The sequence below is a fragment of the Bombina bombina genome, chromosome 1 (genome assembly GCF_027579735.1).
Source record: "Bombina bombina isolate aBomBom1 chromosome 1, aBomBom1.pri, whole genome shotgun sequence".
In the NCBI taxonomy this organism is placed as follows: Eukaryota; Metazoa; Chordata; class Amphibia; order Anura; family Bombinatoridae; genus Bombina; species Bombina bombina.
This window is the reverse complement of record NC_069499.1, coordinates 1,046,748,292-1,046,772,712: the sequence shown is the minus strand read 5'-3', so window position 1 is coordinate 1,046,772,712 and position 24,421 is coordinate 1,046,748,292. Positions and strand designations below refer to the sequence as shown.

Genomic DNA, 24,421 nt, shown 5'->3' with positions numbered 1-24,421 from the left:
TTAGTCAAGTTGAGATCCACGTTCTCAGCATGAGCACAATATGTCGGCTTCCTCACGGCCACACTGGAGAGCTTATATCAGGCACTTAAGCATAACAGGTGCTCATAATCATGTCAGATATATACCTGGACATAGTCATCATAGGTAATCTCAAGAAACAATTGAATTGTCCCAGAAATATGAAGTTAAATCTCTTTAAATCAAAGTTAAATCAAGAGCTCCTGCAAAGCATGACCTGCCGCTCCAGCGATCGGCTCTGCCCCCTTACGTGTAAACAATTTAATACACTGCAGCTGTTAAAATGGATCATGGGGAACAAATTAAAGGGGAGAAATTTTTGGAGTAAACTGTCCCTTTAACATAGTGATATATATATATATATATATATATATATATATATATATATATATATATATATATACAGTATATATTTATATATATATATTCATATGTGTGTACATATGTATTTATATTTGTGTATATATTTACAGACATATATACACATATAAACACATAAATACATATGTACCCATATATACACACACACACACATATGTAAGTGCATTGGAGCCCTTTGCAATAAAGTAGATGAAAACATGTCAAATTATATTTATGCAATATTCATATTTAATAAAGTGTTCATCTGTGTATTTACTGTAAATATTTCACATTCCAATGTTCTGCACATAGCAGAATATGTTGTATGTATTTTTAAATAGATATTCCTATATTTAATCATATACATATATAGGTAGAGATAATGTGGCCTATCTATCAAGCTCCGTACGGAGCTTGACGGCCTGTTTTTCCGGCGAGTCTTCAGACTTGCCAGAAACACAAATTATGGAACAGCGGTCACAAAGACCGCTGCTCCATAACCCTGTGCGCCTGCTCTGATGAGGCGGACAGGAATCGACACGATTGGGTTGATTGACACCTCCCTGCTGGCGGCCAATCTGCAGAGGCGGTGTTGCACCAGCAGCTCTTGTGAGCTGCTGGTGCAATGCTGAATACGGAGAGCGTATTGCACTCCGCATTCAGTGATGTCTGTCGGACCTGATCCGCACTGTCGGATCAGGTCCGAGAGACATTTGATAATTCTGCCTCATATATTGTACCAAAAAAACCCACATATATAAAGAACATTTAAACATTTCTCCCCCCCTTTTCTTGCTCTATTGACTCCTATGAGGAATACGTTAATGTCGTTGTGGTATTGTAACTTCGGCTTTTGTGCGTCGGGTTGGCATTTGTACGAAAATTTTTTACTTTCAACTTGTAATACGTGTGCTACGTACCCAACGTGCGAACAAAGCTTACTTTTAGCGCAGTTAACGCAAGAGGGAGCACAAAATACTGCTCCACTCGTAATCTAACCCATTGTAGTCAGTGTTTGACACACTGGCTTGCATTTTAATGTAGCTGGGTGGGAGAAGTTTATTTATAAATGTTACATAAAGGGACATAAACCCCAAAATGTTTCTTTCATGATTCAGATAGAGAATGCAATTTTAAACAACTCTCCAATTTACTTTTATTGTGTAATTTGATTCATTCTCTTGGTATCCTTTGTTGAAGAAGCAGAAATGCACTACTGGGAGCAAGCTGAACGCATTCAGTTAGCCAATAACATGAGGCATATATGTACAGCCACCAATCAGCAGCTCCTGAGCCTACCTAGGTATCCTTTTCAACAAAGGATACCAAGAGAAAAAAAATAAAAATAAATATAAGTAAATTGGAAAGTCGTTTAAAAGTATATGCTCTATCTGAATCATGAAGGAAAACATTTAAAAAAAATATTTTGTGATTTCGACAGGACATACAAGTTTAAAAAAGTTTCCAATTTGCTTAGTTCCCATGGGCGGACGAGATACATAGGTAGGTGTCCTTAGCACTACATGGCAGGAAACATAAAAGGACTTTGTCGCAAATGCCAAACGATGGGAAGGATTGGAGCAAAAGAGAGTGGTGAACAGTATCAAAGGCTGCAGACCGATTGAAAAGGATAAACAGAGAGAAGTAGCTTTCGATTTCGCATTAGTAAACTTAACAATTGCTGTGGAGTATTGGGGGTTGAAATCCAGATTGCAATGGATCAAATGAGGTAATTTAATGTAAGGAGATGTGATATACATGTATATATAGCTTTCCCAGAAGTTTAGAGGTAAAATGCAGTAGGGAATGTGGTTACATAGTTTACAGATTTTATCCCTGGAATACTCACCTAGCTGTTATTAAAATCCCTTCCCCCCAGATATAACTTTGTCTCTTAGCTAGGTGTTTAATCTTGGTTTCAAAGACACTCCCATTAGCCTTTGACTGGCATGTGATAGGCCAGACCCTTTTGAACTGAGAATAAAATTGAGAAACACTCTCTCTCACTCTCTCTCTTCTTCTTATCCTCCTCTTGCTTAAGGATGCCTGATTTTGGACAACATGAGAAAGCACACATTAGAGATTTTGGCTAATTATATGTCTGGGATAAAATGATGTGATTATTTTAGCAGTGTTGCACAATTTGGGGTTGTGGTACCTAGAGTTGCACTGTATTAATTATTTGGATTGTTTTGTTGTAAAATATATTTGTATATATACCTGTAAATATTCCTCTTATTACAACATATATATATTTGTTCCTTAAACATTCTGTGGAATTAATGGAAACCCTTTTCAATTAATAACCACAGGGAAATGGGGTGGTACTTAGAAAGTGAGGTTGGATCGAGAGAATGTTTTTAGAGGATAGGTGTGACTAGTGAATGTTTAAGAGAGGAGGGAAATATGCCAGTGCTGAGGGAGTGGGGGAACAAGTGTGTTAGGATAGGAGTAAGCGTTGCATTGAGGGACGGGAGTAGCTATGAGGAGATGGGATCGAGGGGACAGGTAGTGAGGTGAGTGGATAATAAAAGGGCAGTAACCACGGCAAAGAGGTAAAATTGTGGTTTTGTAGGTTTTTAATAATTATGAACAGTTGGGGGGAGGGGGTTGGAGACTGTAACTATGTTGAGAGATAATTTTGTTTCTGACGGAATCAATTTTGTTGTTGAAGTGGCTGGCAAAATCTTGAGGTGAGAGATAAGTGGTAATAGGAGGTGAGGGTGGGTGGAGAAGGATAGTGAAAGTGGAGAAAAGACATTTTGGGTTTGAAAAAAAGAGTAGAGATAAGAGTAGAGAAGTAATCTTAATTGGAGAGGTTAAAGTGAAAGTAAAATTTTAACCTCAGCAAAACATATATGTAATATATAATATAAATGCATCGCTATGTTTGTTGAATTTTTTTTGCAAAGATTAACGTTATATTTTATTATTTTATTTGCTTACTGTATTCGTCCTTGCTCCGCCCACCCTCCTCTTCCTGTATTTTTAGGCCTTTACGTATAGAGTGGTCCCACCCACTCTATACGTACCTTAAATGCGTGTTCACGATCAGGGAACACATTGCGCATGCGCGAATCAGTGATCAGGGAACACATTGCGCATGCGCGAATAGGCGATCAGGGACACATTGCGCATGCGCGAATTGGCGATCAGGGCTCTTCAATAATGATACGGAGCAGCAGTGTCCTAAAAAGTTGTGCGCATACGCGAATTGAGCATGCGCGTCCGTCAGAATTGTGTGGAACTGATTTTGCGCATGCGCAATAGATGACATATTAGGATGACATAGCTTCACGGCCGACGATCGGCCAGAAAGTCAATTGGTTGTAATGAAAATGTGACAAGGAAGTAAATTATATATCGGTAAGCGGGGAGATTTAAAAATCTGAAAAACATCAGTTTGTATTTTGCTATAATGCTATTTAGAGATAGCTTAAATAAAAACGATGAATTAAACTCCTATTATTTTTAACTAACAGATATACCTGTGCTAAGCTGACCACCTAACTGTACTTTCACTTTAAGGGCAGAACAATAGGCATTCAAGATGAACTTATAGTGAAGAAAATTGAACAACGAGATTTTGTCCAGTGTTACTCGGCAGTGCTGGAATATCTGCGTAGATAATGTGTCAGAGGAGTATGCCACGGCTGAGGATGAGTGCGTGACTGAGCTATAGTAGGAGGGGCCAAATTGTCAAGGACTGATGTAAGAGTGGAGTTGTAGAGATGGATAGATTGGTTAGGGCAGGAAAAGGCGGAGATGGAAGAGAACAGAAGAGAGATTTTGAGAGATGCTGCTGATCTAATGACTTAAGGCTTATGTGAAGCCTGGTGTGATGGTTAGATGAAGGGAGAGTTGTGGGAAGTTCTGTGATGTTGCAAGTGAGGATATGATGAACAGAATGAGGAAAAAGGAAATTTGTAAAGTTTCAGAGAATGCATCGATAGCTGAAAATCAGATAAAGCAAGTGTCCCTCTTTGTGAGCAGGAGAGTCGGTTCATTGTGACAGGCTGAAAGAGGAAATGAGCTGGGGAAGTTTGTTTTTTTTGCAGTGGGGGAAGTGGGATTGTCAACAGAGAAGTTGAAATCCCCAAGAATGAGGGCAAAGGTGTCCAAGGAGAGAAAATAAGGTAGCCAGGCAGCAATATGATCTAGTTTAGTTGTGGGGAGAGAATAAGTGATTCATGTGGGTTTAGAAGGAAGAACATGTGAGGGAAGTGATGGGTTGTATTTATTGATATAAGCAATGAGAGGAAAGTAAAGTACCTACACCCCCTCCTTATTTGTTTCAAGACCTAAGGGTGTAACAGTGCAGCAGTGGATGCTGTGTCTGGAGGAGAGAACATAGGGAGTATGTGATAAAGATGCTATGGATAGAAGTAAGCTTATTGCAAACAGAGTTCCAGAGTGCATAAGAGAAGGGGGTGTTGGCTTTAGAAACAATATGAATTTGAGTAAGGTTTCCAGACTTTTGATTTCTAGTTCTATGGAAAGACATACATGGGTGGGCAAGGCCAGGAAGATGTGGGAGGGGGCAGGATTAGTAATGGGGCTCTACACTATAGAACAAAAACAGCTGGAGTGGGACCCTACACTTCAGAAGAAAGAGAGGAGGGGGGCGACTACAATACAGAAAACAAAGGGGGAAAAAAAGAGTTATTTGTTACTGGCAGATTGGCAGTGTTTAATAAATATGGCATTGGGCAGTGGAAGAGGGGAGGGTAAGAGAGCTGTAGAGGGGGGTTAATGAGGAGGGACCCCTACACTACATAAATATATAACAGTACCTAAGATGGTGGTGACCAGTGTTTGTGTGTGTGTGTGTGTGGGGGGGGGGGGGGGTGTTTGGAAGGGATCAGGGGGTAGGAGGTGTCAGGTGGGAGGATAATCTCTACAATACAGTCAAAATGAACCTTGAAAGATAACTGGCTGATTCTTACACTGCTGGGAATTTCAGAAGTGTGGTGCACAGCTGCAATTAGAAGACACTTAATTTCGAAAATCTAATTGCAAAGTTATGTATTTCTGCTATTTCTGAACAAAGGGGATCCCAGATAATCTTTTACAACCATTTGTCTTATGACTGCAGTGATTGTGTTTAACAAATGTCAGTGACAAACTCAAAGTTTGCAAAAACGTTATACATTTTTTTATATGATCTTATTTAGTGGCCAAATAGTATCATCAAATATATAAAAATGGACCTAGATCAATATCTTGGGTTGTCTACTTTAAAAATATATATAGTTTCATAGGTAAATAAAAAATAGCAATAGCTATGCTAGAAATTCTCTAGTACTTTGGACACGTTTTTGTCTGAAATTCCATGTAGGAAAGGGGTTAATATTATATATATACATATTTTTTATTATAAAGCCTATGGGGCCAATTTATCATAGTGCGAGCGGATATAATCCGCTGTAGCGGATCATGTCCACCGCACATCGATAAATGCCGACAGCATACATTGTCAGCATTTATCATTGCACAAGCATTTCTCTCGTGAAATGCTTGTGCAATGCTGTCCCCTGCACATTCGCGGCCAATCAGCTGCTAGCAGGGGGTGTCAATCAACCCGATCATATTCAATTGGGCTGATTGCTGTCCGCCACCTCATAAGGTGGTGGGCAAGTTAAGGAGCAGCGGTCTTAAGACCGCGTGGAAACAGATACATACGGGCTTGATAAATCGGCCCCTATAAGTCTATATATGAATGTAATATTTTATTTTAATATGTTTTTGATGTACTTTGTGATTTTTTTGTTTTAACCCTTACACTTAACCTCAGGTGTCAAGTCCCGCTATAACCTATAACTTTCAACTTGTAATACCAGTGCTATGTAGTGCGGTCAAGATCTCCATTGAAAGTATAGGTTGTACTAGAGCAATGTCTCCTGCGCTAACCCTTGTAATATCAAGTTGCGTACTAATGTTAGCACGGACCAGCGATATTGCTTATCTCAACCCGCGCTAACATTAGCGCACCACTTGTAACCTGGCACTATGTTGCTATAATGTGCCCTTGCATTGCACTTTCCTTGAGTCCTAACGATCACTACTGTATACACATAATTTAATTTTATTCACTGTTTATACCTGCAGTAGGCTCAGCACTGCTTCCTGTGTAACACTGTCTGTAGTAACACTGAAAAAGGTAGCCATCTCTTGCTGTTGAATCTGGTAGAACATATCTGTATTCTCTCCAACATCTGCATCTTCAGCTTTCAGTCGGCCAATTACAGAGCCTGGGGGAGCAGACTCTACTACACTAAACTGGTATAGCTCTGAAAAAAAAGAAAGAACAGATTAAGGGAAATCCAAGACACCTAAACCTACATGATAGACGGTTAGGCATCATTAACTCAGTGTGGATATAAAAACTCTCACTTATGAATTTCACACTTGATCTTATTCATGGTTTTTGTTATTTTGTTATTATGTGTTTAACCACTACAAAGGAAACGCTAAGGAGTAGAAAACCACAAATCATTTGTGGTATGTGCAAACAGTTTCCTGTTTGCAGTTCCCAAGTGCGATATTATCAATGTGTTTAACCACTTTAATGATCAATAATGCAAAATTCAATTTTCCCTTTAGCATGTGCCTTTAATAAAGGTGGATGGTAATATCACACTGAAATCCTATTTATGCTAGGACGTATACCTCACATATATTTATAGTTAATTTTATATTTATATGTAATACTATTTCTTCTGTAACTAAGAATAACTTAGTTTAAAAGCTTTCAAGTCTTAGAATCCAGGAGCCATTCAAATTTACATAATTTAGTTATCTATGTTAAGAATGTATTGAATATTACAGCTTTGCCTAAAAGGTGAATCTCGGTCGGTTTGTAGATCTATACGTGCTGACAAGAACATTTCATGAAAGCTAGTAGGAATAACACGGCCTCAAGTTAAATAAAATGTTTAAATGTGTTTTGCATGTGTGTATTGTGCACTACCACTGTAGACTGAATTAAATAATAGCTATTTTGCATTTATATGTTTCTTATTCAGCACAAGCGCACATCAACATTCAGTACACAATCAAATTTCCCACAATTCTGCAATGCACATGAAGATGACACTGATAAACCTAAGGGTGCTTTGTACTCAAATATTTTCTGTAATTCTTCTGAAAGAGCATCATGAAAATACTGTATATCTTAATGTTTTTTGTACCTATCAGCCAATAAGCATTAGTAGGAAATACGTAACTGATACATCTTGTATTCGTTTTAGCATAAAAACAAAGAGCACCTTAGCCAACAAGACTTATATTAGGAAATCATTTTTGCTGTTTACACTGACATGTAAATCATAACACAATGATGTCACAAATGAAAAAATAGTCAATCAAGGTAAATTGATTATATATAAAACAACAACAATATTTGTGCTAAGAATCAGTGAATAGAATTTGAATGATTGACATCAGACTTAACCAATTCAAACGTTAAAAACACCAAATATTATGCAAAGTTTTTTGCAAATAATTAGTGCTGCAATTAACGATTATTTTCATAATCGATTAATCAGCCGATTATTTTTTCGATTAATCGACTAATCGGATAAAAAATAAATAAATCTTTTTTTATCCCTATATTTAAAATAAAAATCACTGAGTGTTAAAAATATAAACTTCAGACTACAACTTTACATTAACATAACTGTTGGTCCAATGTTTAAGCAGCAGAACAAATTTTTATTGCAAAACAAAATCACAAACTGTTTGAAAAGAGGTAGTAAGAGATAAACTACCACTGTTTTTAACATTCTGTTAGTCACTCTTTCAGAAACTTTGCATTGAAATGCAAAAATGTCAACATGACCACATGCTCCTGGCTGAGGATGGCTCTCTTTTTTGCAAGTTATTTTATCTGCTGCAGAGAAGAGGCACTCAGGGGTGTTGAGGTGCCTGAGATGCATAAGTAGGGTTTTTGCCAATTTCACCAAGGGGGGCTATTTATCTTTGTTAGCTCTCCACCAATGCAAGGGGCCTCTTAACAATGAAAGCCTGGACTTCATTCTGACATAAAAATATATTGAATATCTATATGCAATGGCAAACAACCAGCTATAAGGTTAGGGGAAAAAATATCTAGTCCACTCTTAAAATAACAGATATATACTTACAGAGGTTGAATTTGGTACATATTCCAATTAATTAAAAATATAAAAAAACAAAAAAGGCAATAGGACTAAATACTATACATCAGTAACAGGACACAGCCTTACACATTTATCTATAGAGTACATATAATCAGCAATAGCAAGTGATCCTCAAAAAATTGTGCAAACAGGTAATAATGACATCAATTCATATAACAAATGCCATCAATCTAGGGCTAGGTGTAAATAACACGCTCGGCACTATATTATGTAAAGCACAGTCCCAAATCAGCTGATTTAATTTAAACAATCCAAATGATGACTCCTATTTTATTTCTGGGTTGCACATAAGACAGGAGTAGTTGTAAACTTAAAAAGAAACTTATACTGTCCTGAAAAAGTGAAAAGTAAATGTCTGTAGACGTCCTTTAGGCTAAGGGTATAACCATAAAACACAATACCATGTGCAGGAGCTCATCAGTGAAGCAGCTGGTGCTGTGCACAGACCAACTAATTGCAAACCAACTAATCGATTATGAGATTCGCTGACAATTATTTTCATAATCGATTATTATTGATTATGCCGATTAGTTGCTGCAGCTCTACAAATAATATTAAAATATTGTTACTTTCATTGTATTAAAATTACTCAAAGTATGTAATGTTTGCAAACTTAGCAGTTGTTGCCTATATAATACAAATAATGAATTAGAGAGAACCCTGCTCCGTCACATCTTTTTATTTATAACTGACACATCAGGTGTCATTCTTCTAACTTTATGAAATCACTATATTTAAGGGACAGTATACTGTAAAATAGTTTTTTGCTTATTGTGTTTCCAATTACTTTTTTTACCAACTGCAGAGTATAAAATGTATGAGAATTTGCTTTTTAAGGTTTATTTGTGTATATAAAACAGCTGATTTTGATTTTTAAAGCCACAACCTAATAAAATGGGTTGAGCGTGTAGGTATATTCAGATCTCATTACTTTATCACAATTGTGTACATATACATGCTTCTTTATCTTATATCTGTACATAAACAAAGACCAATACTTGAAGAGAACAATGTAAAATTATCATTTTATTACCTTATGTCTTCTATACCCCACTGGGAGTGTAAATAATTCTGCTGGATTTGTTTACACAGCTTATCTATAGCTTGGGCCTAAGGCCAGAAACTTTCAGAATAGGTAGGGATACCACAAGCTAAATAACTATTTCAAATGCCAATATAAGGGTAAAGGAGTAAATTGTCCATTTAAATATATTTATCTTCTGTTGTTTTTGTACACTGCAGCAACCTTCTCCGTGTGTAGCATTTGGGTGAAGTTAAGCTGATTCTTAGGGGTATATTTATTAAAGTGCGGACGGACATGATAAGCAATGCCGCCCCCTGCATATTCGCAGCCAATCAGCCGCTAGCAGGGGGTGTCATTAAACCCGATCGTATTCGATCGGGTTGATTTCTGTCCGCGGCCTCAGAGCAGGCAATTTATGGAGCAGCGGCCTTTAGACCTCTGTTTCATAACTTCTGTTTCCGGCAAACCTTCATACGGAGCTTGATAAATTGTCCCCTAAGTGTTTTTTGTAACAATGTTTTTATATGTATCAATATTTTTATATACAGATATTAAGTAAAATATTTATATTACATTTGATTTGATTGCCTATTTTCCATTCAGATAATGGGGATTCATTTTAGGTGTTGCCTTTCCATATCTTATTGTATAAGTTTTATTTTAAACAGTCTTAAGTCAAGCAAATAAAGCAGACGCTCCCCCCAGTAAATATATCAGATTAAGCTTTCTGCTAATGTTTTATAATTTTAAATGTGTTTTCTATTACTAAAATATAATTTAGAAAAGTATAACTAAATACGAGAGTAAAGGTTATAATTAAAAGGCCATTCTAGTTTAATTTATCTTGTGCCCGCAAATGGGTACATTTGCCTTTTTGCCGGTGCACAATAAATAACCAGCTATTACAAGTGGCTGATAATTGCTACTGCAAGCTCGCGGTAGCAATTAGCGCTTATAAATTTAACCAGAGATCAGATCACTGGTTAATTTTATAAATCTGCCCCAAATGCCCCCTAAAAAAGTGGAATGTATTTTCCAAAAAAATAAAAAGTGTAGCATTTGTATTTTTTTAATAAATCACTGCACTAGGCAATATTTTGGGGATAAAATTGGTGTGAGTGGGGTGTTAGAAAAAAAAATGGCACTGAAAAGAGCCTTTACGTTGCCGTCTATGGGAACTGTGTGTTCCCAGTAAATATATATGTATATGCTTATATATCTATACTAGTCCTAAAGCCCGTTCACATGGGCCATTTTTTGCAGTACAGCTGTCCCACCCCTTGCTCTCTCTCCCTCTCTTTTGCGCTCTCTCTCCCTCTCTTTTGTGCTCTCTCTCGCTCCACCTCTCTTTTGCTCTCTCTCTCCCCCTCTCTTTTGCTCTCTCTCCCTCTCTTTTGCGCTCTCTCTCCCTCTCTTTTGTGCTCTCTCTCGCTCCACCTCTCTTTTGCTCTCTCTCTCCCCCTCTCTTTTGCTCTCTCTCCCCCTCTCTTTTGTGCTCTCTCCCCCTCTCTTTTGCTCTCTCTCCCCCTCTCTTTTGCGCTCTCTCTCTCGCTCCACCTCTCTTTTGCTATCTCTCCCCCTCTCTTTTGCTCCCTCTCTCCCCCTCTCTTTTGCTTTCTCTCCCCCTCTCTTTTGCTCTCTCTCCCCCTCTCTTTTGCGCTCTCTCTCCCCCTCTCTTTTATGCTCTCTCTCCCCCTCTCTTTTGCGTTCTCTCTCCCCCTCTCTTTTGCTCTCTCTCTTCCCGCTCTCTTTTGCGCTCCCTCTCCCCCCTCTCTGTTGTGCTCTCTCTCCTCCCTCTCTTTTGCTCCATCTCTCCCCCTCTCTTTTGCTTTCTCTCCCCCTCTCTTTTGCTCTCTCTCCCCCTTGTTTTTGTGCTCTATCTCCCCCTCTCTTTTATGCTCTCTCTCTTCCCCTCTCTTTTGCGCTCTCTCCCCCTCTCTTTTGCGCTCTCTCTCCCCCTTCTCTTTTGCGCTCCCTCTCCCCCCTCTCTTTTGCGCTCTCTCTCCCCCTCTCTTTTGTGCTCTCTCTCCCCCCTCTCTTTTGTGCTCTCTTTCCCCCTCTCTTTTGCTCTCTCTCTCCCCCTCTCTTTTGCTTTCTCTCCCCCTCTCTTTTGCTCTCTCTCCCCCTCGTTTTTGCGCTCTCTCTCCTCCTCTCTTTTACGCTCTCTCTCCCCCTCTCTTTTGCGCTCTCTCTCCCCCCTCTCTTTTGCGCTCTCTCTCCCCCTCTCTTTTGCGCTCTCTCTCTCCCCCTCTCTTTTGCGCTCTCTCTCCCCCCTCTCTTTTGCGCTCCCTCTCCCCCCCTCTCTTTTGCGCTCTCTCTCCCCCTCTCTTTTGTGCTCTCTCTCCCCCCTTTCTTTTGTGCTCTCTCTTTCCCCCCTCTCTTTTGCTCTCTCTCTCCCCCTCTCTTTTGCTTTCTCTCCCCCCTCTCTTTTGCTCTCTCTCCCCCTCATTTTTGCGCTCTCTCTCCCCCCTTTTTTTTACACTCTCTATCTTCCCCCTCTCTTTTGCGTTCTCTATCTATTTTGTGCTCTCTCTCCCCCCCCCTATTTGGCGTGCTCTCTCTCCCCCTTTCTTTTGCGCTCTCTCTCTCCCCCTCCCTTTTCCGCTCTCTCCCCCCTCTTTTGCGCTCTCTCTCCCTCCCTCTCTTTTGCGCTCTCTCTCTCCCCCTATCTTTTGCTCTGTCTCTCTCTCCTTTTTTTGCTCTCTCTCCATCCCTCTCTTTTTCTCTTTCTCTCCATCCCTCTCTTTTGCTCTCTCTCTCCCCCCTCTCTTTTGCTCTCTCCCCCCTCTCTTTTGCTCCGTCTCTCTTCCCTCTCTTTTGCTCTCTTTCTCCATCCCTCTCTTTTGCTCTCTCTCTCCCCCTCTCTATTGCTCTCCCTCCCCCTCTCTTTTGCTGTCTCTCCCCCCTCTCTTTTTCCTCTTTAGCTCTTTCCTATCTCTTTTTGTTTCTCCCCCTCTCTTTCTATTTCTCTTCTCTCTCTCACGCCGTCCGCGCCCGTCCACATCCCCCGACACGTCCACGCTCCCGTCTGGCCACGCCCATGCTCCCGCCCGGCCATGCCCATGCTCCCGCCCAGCCACGCTTACTTTGGCCGCAACAGCATGTCAGGTAAGGCCAGGTGTGTTTGTCCTCGTGCTGTCTCTACTGCACATGACAGCTTCAGACAAACACACTTGGCCTTTTATATAATAGGATATGTATGGGTTATTATGTGTATGTACACATATTAACACATAAATATATATGAATATAATCATATACATATATAGTTACAATTTGTTGCAATCGCTGTGCTACTTACCCCCTTTGCTGCACTAGTTCTCATGCGGTGTCTCACGGCATGAGAATGAGGCTCCCATTGGAACCTATGGAAGCACGCTCTTGTGAGCGCAATGCGAATGCGTGCTCGGGTTCGCATTGCTGTCAACTTGTAAAAGCAACACACATTAGCGTGCGCTGGTATTACTCAGTGGAGAGCAAATATTGCTTTCACAAAACTGATATTTAGTGCTCTACTTTTAATCTGGCCCTGCATGTTCTAATTAGAGCATGTCATTTTAAGACTAGCAACCCTGCACCTCTATGTGTTTATGCCCCCCTGCAAATGGGTTAAACACATCGTAGAAGTTCCACTTGGGACCCACAGAGCACTGAAGGGATAAAAAAACAGCCCTCGAAAATGAAGGCCAGCATTTTATTCTGTCAAGTCCAAAGAATGCAGTGTCCATGTGTATATAACTGAATGATCTTGTATTTGAGCTCTGCCTTACCTCTAAGTGGTTATTTTGCAGATTACTTTATCACATATGTTTTCTATAGCAACCTTTAGATAGTGTCTATGTTCACTATATTAGGGGATACTACCCCTAGTGATTAAAAATTGGTTCTATTGACTAGAGTGCTGTTCTGGGGTTTCTTATTTTCATTTTCATTCTCTGATAAAAAAAGTTCCTATATTCATATGGTCCTTGCAGTGACATTATTGCATATGCTAGGATAGCTATCTGCAAAACAAAATATATCTATAACCAAACGTGTTCTAATATTTCTCAGAAAATATTTTGGATAATTAAAGAATACTGCTTCTAATTAAATTTTAAATGCAATACTGCACATTTGAAATTTGAGTTAAAATTCCTTTAAAAGGACACAATGGATGAGAGAAAAATATAAAATAAATGATGCCACGTATAAAGATTAACAGGAAATAGGAAATAAGTTAATTGTAAAATTATTTTAAATGACCTGCTTTAAATAGTAATATTTATATGTGGCTTTCCACAGCTTGATTGAATGTACCAAAAGTAATGTTAAAGCCCATGTACACGGGCCAAAATGTTTAGTACTGCAGCGCTCGTGGGGCATCCAGAAATAGTGCGATCTCACTACTTTTAGCGAGATCGCGGCAGAGTCCTTAAGGGCTAAACGACTAGCGCTGTTCTCCCGCAGTTTCCAATGCGCATCTGCACTGGTCGTTAAGGGGTTAAGGTCAGGTATGTTTGTCTTGCACAGTCTCTATTGCGCATGACTGCATCGGACAAACATACCTGGCCTTTTATTATATAGGATGGCCATTATGTTAGTCTTATGAACAATTTAATTATGTCCCTTAGCTTATCAACTTACAGCCATTCTTGCAAGTGGGGAGGATAATGCTACAAGACATAATGTAAATATATTTTTATAGCATATATGTTCGCTCAAGGGAGTGCCTAATAATATATAAGAACATTTCTCTTAGCTTATAATTATATTCAGAATGAGTAACTCACAAAACCAGTATGGTTTTTTGTTACAATACAGTCGTTATTGCTTATGTAATGCACAGACAGTTTTTTTATATTTAATGTTTTTAATATATAATTTGTTATCAACAAGCACATAAAATCCATAATGATTCACCAAGGATATACCACCTTAATTGCATAGAGGGTGTTACCTAGCAACTAAAGGAAAGAGATCTCAAAGGGAGAAGTAATGAAGATACCACCTTAACCACCTGGAGGGTGTTACCTTTACAACTGAATGCATTAACCAATTACAAATGAATGGATCACTTTAAAAGGCTCTCAGTTACCTGTCACATGCATCTTGATAAAGCCCAAGGGAGGGCGAAACGCGTCGCTTGCATATGTGACACTGTGACATTGTATCTTTGAAACACTAAGGGATATCTCAGTACAGCTTGTACTGCAACTTTAACCCGGGTTACCAGTATCTTTGTATATCCCAAGGTAAGGGATAACTTGTGCCCTACCAGTTTATTGGAACAACGGATACATCTACAGCAGTTAAATCTGCTCTTGCAGCAAGTTTTCATCAGCACACAGCAATCAGCTGTTTTCTTTCTCACGCTGCTGGAACGACAATCCATTACCTGAGAAGAGCGGAAGTTTGTGACGTCAGACGCCGACTCACATGTGCAGAGGTCTGTACACTTCTAAGTACCCTCTTGACTCACGGTACAGTACATTGTATCTGTTTGTGGCACCAATTTGTTACGAATTCAAGCCGTAATGCTACAATATTGATGCTCATTTGCACACGGCCATCTGCACTGTGATTATATTTCTGAACTTGGTGCTTGTTTTTATTAATAATCCTTGCTTTTATGATTATTATCAGTGTTATGCCATACATTTAAGATTATGATTGTTTTTTAACATTTATTTACATCCTATTAATTGTTAGCTGCTATTTGCAAATATTTGCACGGACTACTGATTTTTTATACAAGGGAGACGTCCCTACCGCTAATTTCTATATATGTTTTTATGTAATTTGTCTATTTCATTTAATAAATTTAAATATCTTTTAATGTGGTGTGTACACTTTTAGCTTGTTAGCGCACTTTCTCTATCTTGAGGCTTAGGCTTCGTTATTGGTCATACATAAATCTACTCTCACGTATCAATTTGTGCCTTAGCGCATTTGTTAACATAACAATGCACATAAATGTCTGCACACCAACACAGATTTTATAAACATGCCCACTCTTATGGTCTCTAACACAAACTCGCATCTACTTACTTTGAGGAAATCTGGGGGGGTTGTCATTAACATCAGTGATCACAATGGTAACGGTAGTTGACCCAGAGAGTCCTCCCAACTGACCCGCCATATCAGTGGCCTGGATCACAAGGTCATATCGGTCCTGAGACTCCCTGTCAAGGTCTGAGACTGCTGTGCGGATAACACCTTTGAGAAAAAGCAGAATGGTCAATACAAGCACCATTGGTAATAAGCACAGAACAAGGCTGGAGAGAAGAGGACTGATGACGAAATGGAGAACTTGTAAGTAAACCATCAATTCCATATGTACTGTGTATGTGTGTGGGCACATATAGGGCTGGATGGCGAGTGGAGCTCTAACAGTTACATGCAAGTGAAAAGGGGTTAATTGCGGGTGTTTGTGTGCGTCAGATTTTTCGCTCATATTGCAAGTTGAAAGTCAATGCAGTCGTTTGAGCACAATTGAAGTTAACGCTCGTTGGAATAGCGTGTCCTCAGAGCTTAGGTTAACTGTTTTGCAAAAGAAAAAAGTGTCACAAAAGACATAAAAATACATTACAAAGTACAGTTACACTTATAAAAACATTATCTAATAAAAATTAATACAAAAAACTGTTGCCCAAATATATGTATTTATGAATAAATAGAAAATATTCGTATGTGAAGAACATTGGAATGTGAAATATTGATAATTTCATGTCGGGTTAGTGAACTTAAGAATATGCGATCATGTATGTGCGCGAGTAGGGTGTTTTTTCCCCCTTTTTTTGCTCCACTGACCTCTATGGAAGAACAGGTAATCGTGCACTCAATATTCTAAATGAGTCTTTTTATGCGTGTCTGGTTAGCATGCAAGCGAAAACAGTTTACTTTCAAATTGTAATTAAAGTGCTACCTGACGTGTGCAAAAAGCTTACTTCTAGTACCACTTGTAATCTGGCCCATAATCATTATTGATATTTTATATTACATAATGCTGGATGGAGTTTATTTTTGCTGTTAGGTGCTTTTGATTTTTTAAAACATTATTTAAAATCTACATTTCTTTATTTATCTCAAACATTCTTGTCTCTCTATTTCACGTGTGCTTTTCAATATACATGTATATACTATAGATGCATTGCATGTTCCTGTTGTCTTTCTTAAAGGGACACTGAACCCAAATTTTTTTCTTTTGTGATTCAGATAGAGCATGACATTTTAAGCAACTTTCTAATTTACTCCTGTTATCAAATTTTCGTTATCTTTATTTGAAATGCAAGAATGTAAGTTTAGATGTCGGCCCATTTTTGATTAACAACCTGGGTTGTCCTTGCTGATTGGTGGATAAATTCATCCACCAATAAAAAAAATGCTGTCCATAGTTCTGAACCCAAAAAAAGCTTAGATGCCTTCTTTTTCAAATAAAGATAGCAAGAGAACGAATAAAATTTGATAGTAGGAGTAAATTAGAAAATTGCTTAAAATTGCATTCTCTATCTAAATCACGAAAGAAAAAAAATTGGGTTCAGTGTCCCTTTAATGTTTGCCTGCCTGTCTGCTTCTTTCTCTAAATGGTTTTCCAAAGTCTGCATTACATAAGTCCCATTGCCAGTTATCCTGCAATTTCACTGGCCACATAAGATTAAAATAAGATCAAATTGATTATAGGACTCCTGAAAATCAAATTATAAACATTAGAAAAAGCCTTAACTATTTGCTCGCACCACTGAGTACCTCATAGCTTGTATAAAGGGATTTAGAAAATTCATAATTAGCAAATCTAAATTAGAAGATTAAATTGGATTTTTATTCATAATTTAAGCACAGAAAAATTACCAGATCATTTACACATGGAGCTCATTTGTAAACATTTTGACAGAACCTGAAATGGACAGATGACATATTATCTATCTAAAGAAATAAACAGCGCTATAGAATATGTTGGCGCTTTATAAAGTATATTAATAATAATAACACCCGACAACATCTCATCCCCCAGAACTGCCATTTTACAAGCTTCAGAGTTTATATAGAATGTTGCTGCTCACTTATCAAGAGTAATCAATCTCAGAAAGCAGAAAATCCAATTATATCCGTATTGGCAGCCATGAAACTCATTTCTAAATAACATTAAATGCTAAATACAAATAACCACAACATTTTGGGGCTTCACTTCACCCTTCTTTATATTGTCTATAAATATGTGTTTTCTATAACAGTTGAAAGAGTTTGGTTTGCTTTATCAAGATTTGCTCTCTGATTTTGATCTTAAAGAGACATGAAACCCATTTTTTATTTTATGATCCAGATAGAGCATGTGATTTTAACCCTTTGGCAGCTAAACCATTTCCCACCTGGGTGCTAAGCTGGTTTTGAGCTTTTTTTTTATTTTTAAATTTTTAAAATATATTTATTTTTTACTTTTTTCCAGATCCCCAATACTTATACCGTTGGAAAGGTTGGGCGATTACCTTTCCAACCCAACGGTGGGGTCTTGGGGGTCTGTAATTGCTTAGATGCCTTAGATACAGGCTTCTAAGCAGCATGCCTCATCTCCCTATATTGTCCATTGTTAATTTTAAATAGAGTTGAGCAGTCACATCATCACGTCATTGCGTGAAACGTGAAGCCCCGGCGATGCCTCTCACTATTCAGACCAGATCACCAGGGTGGGAGTAGGTGGAAGCCCCCAGATTGCCCTCAAAGTAGGTAGGTTCTAGCAAGGGCTCTGAGCCATCGTTAGCATCTGACTGAGAAAATTTGCAATGGCTCAGAGCCATCGTTAGCACTCAAGGGGTTAAACAACTTTCCAATATACTTCTTATATCTAATTTGTTTTGTTCTCTGGGTATCCTTTGTTGAAAATGATACCTAAGTAGGCTCAGAAGCTGCTGATTGGTGACTGCATATGTATGCATCATGTTATTGGCTCACCCAACGCATTCAGCTTACTCCCAGTAGCACATTGCTGCTTCTTCAACAAAGGATTATAGGAGAATGAAGCAAATTAGATAATAGAAGTAAATTGGAAAGTTTTTGGGTTTATGCCCATTTAATAATAAGGGACAATGTAGTCATTTTCTTTTAATTTATTCAGTCTAAATCAGGGTATTTCAAAATTATTTCTGTTTTAATTTGTTTTAATTTTGTTTATTTATTTTTCTCGATTTTTTTTAAGATGATAAATATACAGTACTAGTTCTAAAGCCCGTTCACACGGGCCATTTTTTGCAGTACAGCGGTCTCACCCCTTGCGCTCTCTCCTTCCCCCTCTCTTTTGCTCTCTCCCCCCCTCTCTTTTGAGCTCTCTCTCTCTCCCCCTCTCTTTTGAGCTCTCTCTCCCCCCCTCTCTTTTGCACTCTCTCCTTCCCCCCTCTCTTTTGTGCTCTCTCTCTTGCGCTTTCTCTCTCCCCCCTCTTTTGCGCTTTCTCTTCCCCCCTCTCTTTCGCGTTCTCTCTCCCCCCCTCTTTTGCGCTCTCCCTCTCCCCCTCTCTTTTGCGCTCTCTCCCCCATCTCTTTTGCACTCTCTCTCCCCCTCTCTTTTGCTCTCTCTCTCCCCCCCTCTTTTCCTCTCTCTCTCTCCATCTCTTTTGCGCTCTCTCTCCACCTCTCTTTTGTGCTCTCTGTCCCCCCTCTCTTTTGTGCTCTCTTTCCCCCTCTCTTTTGCTCTCTCTCTCTCCATCTCTTTTGCGCTCTCTCTCCACCTCTATTTTGCGCTCTCTCTCCCCCTCTCTTTTGTGCTCTCTCTCCCCCCTCTCTTTTGTGCTCTCTTTCCCCCCTTTCTTTTGCTCTCTCTCTCTCTCCATCTCTTTTGCGCTCTCTCTCCCCTCTCTTTTGCGCTCTCTCTCCCCTCTCTTTTGCGCTATCTCTCTCCCCCCTCTTTTGCGCTATCTCTCTCCCCCTCTTTTGTGCTTTCTCTTCCCCCCTCTCTTTCGCGTTCTCTCTCCCCCCTCTCTTTTGCGATCTCTCTCCCCTCTCCTTTGTGCTCTCTCTCCCCCCTCTCTTTTGCACGCTCTCTCTCTCCCCCCTCTTTTGCTCTCTCTCCCCCCCTCTTTTGCTCTCTCTCTCTCTCCCCCTCTCTTTTTCGTACTCTCTCCCCCCTCTCTTTTGCGCGCTCTCTCTCCCCCTCTCTTTTGCGCGCTCTCTCTCCCCCTCTCTTTTGCACTCTCCCTCTCCCCCTCTCTTTTGCGCTCTCTCCCCCCTCTCTTTTGTGCTCTCTCTCCCCCTCTCCTTTGCTCTCTCTCTCCCCCTGTCTTTTGCTCTCTCTCTCCCCCTCTCTTTTGCTCTCTCTCTCTCCATCTCTTTTGCGCTCTCTCTCCACCTCTCTTTTGCGCTCTCTCTCCCCCTCTCTTTTGTGCTCTCTCTCCCCCCTCTCTTTTGTGCTCTCTTTCCCCCCTCTCTTTTGCTCTCTCTCTCCCCCTCTCTTTTGCTCTCTCTCTCTCTCCATCTCTTTTGCGCTCTCTCTCCCCCTCTCTGTTGCGCCCTCTCCCCCTCTCATTTGCGCTCTCTCCCCCCTCTCTTTTGCGCTCTCTCTCCCCCTCTCTTTTGCTCTCTCTCTCCCCCTCTCTTTTGCTCTCTCTCTCTCCATCTCTTTTGCGCTCTCTCTCCACCTCTCTTTTGCGCTCTCTCTCCCCCTCTCTTTTGCGCTCTCTCTCCCCCTCTCTTTTGAGCTCTCTCTCTCCCCCATCTCTTTTGCGCTCTCTCCCCCCACTCTTTTGCTCTCTCTCTCCCCCCTCTCTTTTGTGCTCTCTCTACCCCCTCTCTTTTGTGCTCTCTCCCCCTCTCTCTCTTCCCCCTCTCTTTTGTGCTCTCTCCCCCCTCTCTTTGCCCGATCTCCCCCTCTCTTTTGCTCTCTCTCCCCCCCATCTCTTTGGCGCTCTCGCTCCCCCTCTCTTTTGAGCTCTCTCTCTCCCCCATCTCTTTTGCGCTCTTTTTCCCCCTCTCTTTTGAGCTCTCTCTCCCCCTCTCTTTTGCGCTCTCTCTCTCCCCCTCTCTTTTGCGCTCTCTCTCCCCCTCTCTTTGCGCTCTCTCCCCCTCTCTTTTGCTCTCTCTCTCCCCATCTCTTTTGCGTTCTCTCTCCCCCTCTCTTTTGAGCTATCTCTCGCCCATCTCTTTTGCACTCTCTCCCCCTCTCTTTTGAGCTCTCTCTCCCCCTCTCTGTCTCCCCCCCTCTCTCTCTCCCCCTCCTCTTTCTCTCCCCTCCTCTCTCTCTCCCCCCCTCTCCTCTCTCCCCCCCCTCTCCTCTCTCCCCCCCCTCTCTATCTCGTGACTGCACCCGGCCACGCCCCTTCATGCCCGGCCATGCCCCCTTCAGGGCCATTCACGCCCGACCACACCCCTGCTCACACCCGGTCATGCCCACTTCTGCCGCAGATCAGCTAGGGAGTAGGACTCAAAGGCCAGGTGTGTTTGTCCTTGTGCTGTCTCTACTGAGCATGACAGCTTTGGACAAACACACTTGGCCTTTTATATAATAGGATATTCTTTTTCTTGGCATGCTTGTAAAAACTTGTTCCTCTTGGCAACTGCCAATACCTGAGGGAGTTTTCTCTATCAGCCAGTGAGCAATAAATAGTTCCGTATCATCTGTGAACAATCATTCATTTCTGCCACATTTTAATTTAATGGAAAAATATTATTTCACAACCATCATTTAATTCAGATAGATAGATTGACAGACAGATATAGATAGCTAGACAGATATAGATAGATAGCTAGACAGATAGATAGATAGACAAATAGATTGATAGATGATAGATAGATTAGATGATTGATATATATATCTATAGATAGATAGATAGATAGATAGATATACAGCCATATAGACAGGCAGACAGATATATAGATATATTATAGATAGATAGACAAAGAGATAGAAAGACAGGTAGATAACTTGATAGATAGATAGATAGATAGATAGATACTGGATACATAGATAGATAGATACTGGATAGATTGATACTTTTGTATACCTTGGTAATTTTTGCAGGTGGTTTATTCAAACATTTTTTTTTACATATTATATATTGTTTCATGCCGTAATGACATCACTGCTCTGTTTGGGCACTGCTCTTACTTGGTAGGCCTGACACACCTGTTGGCTCTTTATATCCCTCCCTTTTGCTACATCTGACTGGTTGTTTGTAATCACATGTTCATGGCAAAGGATCTCATTTAGAGTCAGGAGTCTAATGTAGGTGAATACACACAGTGCAGAATATGTTTTACTGAATGTTTTATATTCAGTGAATGTTTTAACCACACAAGGTACATGCTGATATTGTACTTTATTTTGTAAAGATTAAGTTGCAGACAGTATTATGACACTCATCTTTGGCATTTTATGGGCACTGATCAAGGTCTTCCTATGCCGTTGCCTTACAAGTAACTTTTACTTCAATAGAATCTCTAATGAATGGTGTTCTGATTGGTGCTGCTCTGGTTTTGCTTTTCCTGCATGAAACTGTAATGTCACAGAAACCAGAAAAATGTTTGTTGAAATAATGCTTGCTGGCTGGTGTCTGAGTTTTGAAATGCAGTCAGACATATTTCAATAAACATATGCTCAGTAGTATTTACAAGTGTATCCATGGTAATGATATAAACACAATCTGTGTTAAAGAATATATTAAGATGAATTTGCACAATAAAAAGCATGGTGTTAATTTGTTGTGTCATAGATAGACGGTTAGAATTAGGCCAAAATGTGAATTGCATTTGTGTAGAAAAAGTAAATAATCTATATAGAGCACTTAGCTTATACTCTTACGGCTAGATTTAGAGTTCTGCGGCCAAAGGGGTGCGTTAGCTACGCGTGCTTTTTTTCTCCTGCACCTTTTAAATACCGCTGGTATTTAGAGTTCACAGAAGGGCTGCGTTAGGCTCCAAAAAGGGAGCGTAGAGCATAATTTACCGCCACTGCAACTCTAGATACCAGCGTTGCTTACGGACGCGGCCAGCTTCAAAAACGTGCTCGTGCACGATTCCCCCATAGGAAACAATGGGGCAGTTTGAGCTGAAAAAAAACCTAACACCTGCAAAAAAGCAGCGTTCAGCTCCTAATGCAGCTACATTGTTTCCTATGGGGAAACACTTCCTAAGTCTGCACCTTACACCCTAACATGTACCCTGAGTCTAAACACCCTAACCTTACACTTATTAACCCCTAATCTGCTGACCCCGCTATCGCTGACCCCTGCATATTATTATTAACCCCTAATCTGCCGCTCCGTACACCGCCGCCAGCTACGTTATCCCTATGTACCCCTAATCTGCTGCCCCTAACACCGCCGACCCCTATATTATATTTATTAACCCCTAATCTGCCCCCCACAACATCGCCGCCAGCTACCTACAATAATTAACCCCTAATCTGCCGACCGGATCTCACCGCTACTATAATAAATGGATTAACCCCTAAAGCTAAGTCTAACCCTAACACTAACACCCCCCTAAGTTAAATATAATTTAAATCTAACGAAATAAATTAACTCTTATTAAATCAATTATTCCTATTTAAAGCTAAATACTTACCTGTAAAATAAATCCTAATATAGCTACAATATAAATTATAATTATATTGTAGCTATTTTAGGAGTAATATTTATTTTACAGGCAACTTTGTATTTATTTTAACCAGGTACAATAGCTATTAAATAGTTAATAACTATAGTTAAAATAATTACATAATTACCTGTAAAATAAATCCTAACCTAAGTTACAATTAAACCTAACACTACACTATCAATAAATTAATTAAATAAAATACCTACAATTATCTACAATTAAACCTAACAATACACTATCAATAAATTAATTAAATACAGTACCTACAAATAAATACAATGAAATAAACTAACTAAAGTACAAAAAATAAAAAAGAACTAAGTTACAAAAAATAAAAAAATATTTACAAACATTAGAAAAATATTACAACAATTTTAAACTAATTACACCTACTCTAAGCCCCCTAATAAAATAACAAAGACCCCAAAAATAAAAAAATGCCCTACCCTATTCTAAATTAAAAAAGTTCAAAGCTCTTTTACCTTACCAGCCCTGAAAAGAGCCATTTGCGGGGCATGCCCCAAATAATTCAGCTCTTTTGCCTGTAAAAAAAACATACAATACCCCCCCCCAACATTACAACCCACCACCCACATACCCCTAATCTAACCCAAACCCCCCTTAAATAAACCTAACACTAAGCCCCTGAAGATCTTCCTACCTTGTCTTCACCATGCCAGGTTCACCGATCCATCCACCGAAGTCTTGATCCAAGCCTCCGAAATCTTGATCTAAGCCCAAGTGGGGGCTGATGAGTGACGTCCATCCTCCGCCTGAAGTCTTGATCCAAGCGGGCAGAAGAGGACATCCGGACCGGTAAACATCTTCATCCAAGCCGCATCTTCTATATTCTTCAATCCGATGACGACCGGCTGATCTTCAAGACCTCCAGCGCGGATCCATCCATCTTCACCGACGACTTCCCGACGAATGACGGTTCCTTTAAGGGACGTCATCCAAGATGGCATCCCTCGAATTCCGATTGGCTGATAGGATTCTATCAGCCAATCGGAATTAAGGTAGGAAAATTCTGATTGGCTGATGGAATCAGCCAATCAGATTCAAGTTCAATCCAATTGGCTGATCCGATCAGCCAATCAGATTGAGCTCGCATTCTATTGGCTGATCAGAACAGCCAATAGAATGCAATCTCAATCTGATTGGCTGATTGGATCAGCCAATCGGATTGAACTTGAATCTGATTGGCTGATTCCATCAGCCAATCAGAATTTTCCTACCTTAATTCCGATTGGCTGATAGAATCCTATCAGCCAATCGG

General features: G+C 39.9%; 1 protein-coding gene across 2 annotated transcripts in view; it reads right to left on the bottom strand.

Moving 5' to 3' along the window:
* The window catches only part of CDH22 (cadherin 22), a 224,914-nt gene that overhangs the window by 82,607 nt on the left and 117,886 nt on the right, over positions 1-24,421 (bottom strand). Inside the window, exons 4-6 of one of the 2 annotated variants that reach the window (XM_053693516.1) lie at positions 15,613-15,780; positions 15,040-15,060; positions 6,481-6,647 (exon numbers count right to left, since the gene is read on the bottom strand). In XM_053693516.1, the coding sequence (XP_053549491.1) occupies positions 6,481-6,647; positions 15,040-15,060; positions 15,613-15,780 (356 nt within the window). Of the gene's footprint in view, positions 1-6,480; positions 6,669-15,039; positions 15,061-15,612; positions 15,781-24,421 lie in introns of both variants that reach the window. The other variant, XM_053693525.1, reaches the window with a different exon arrangement.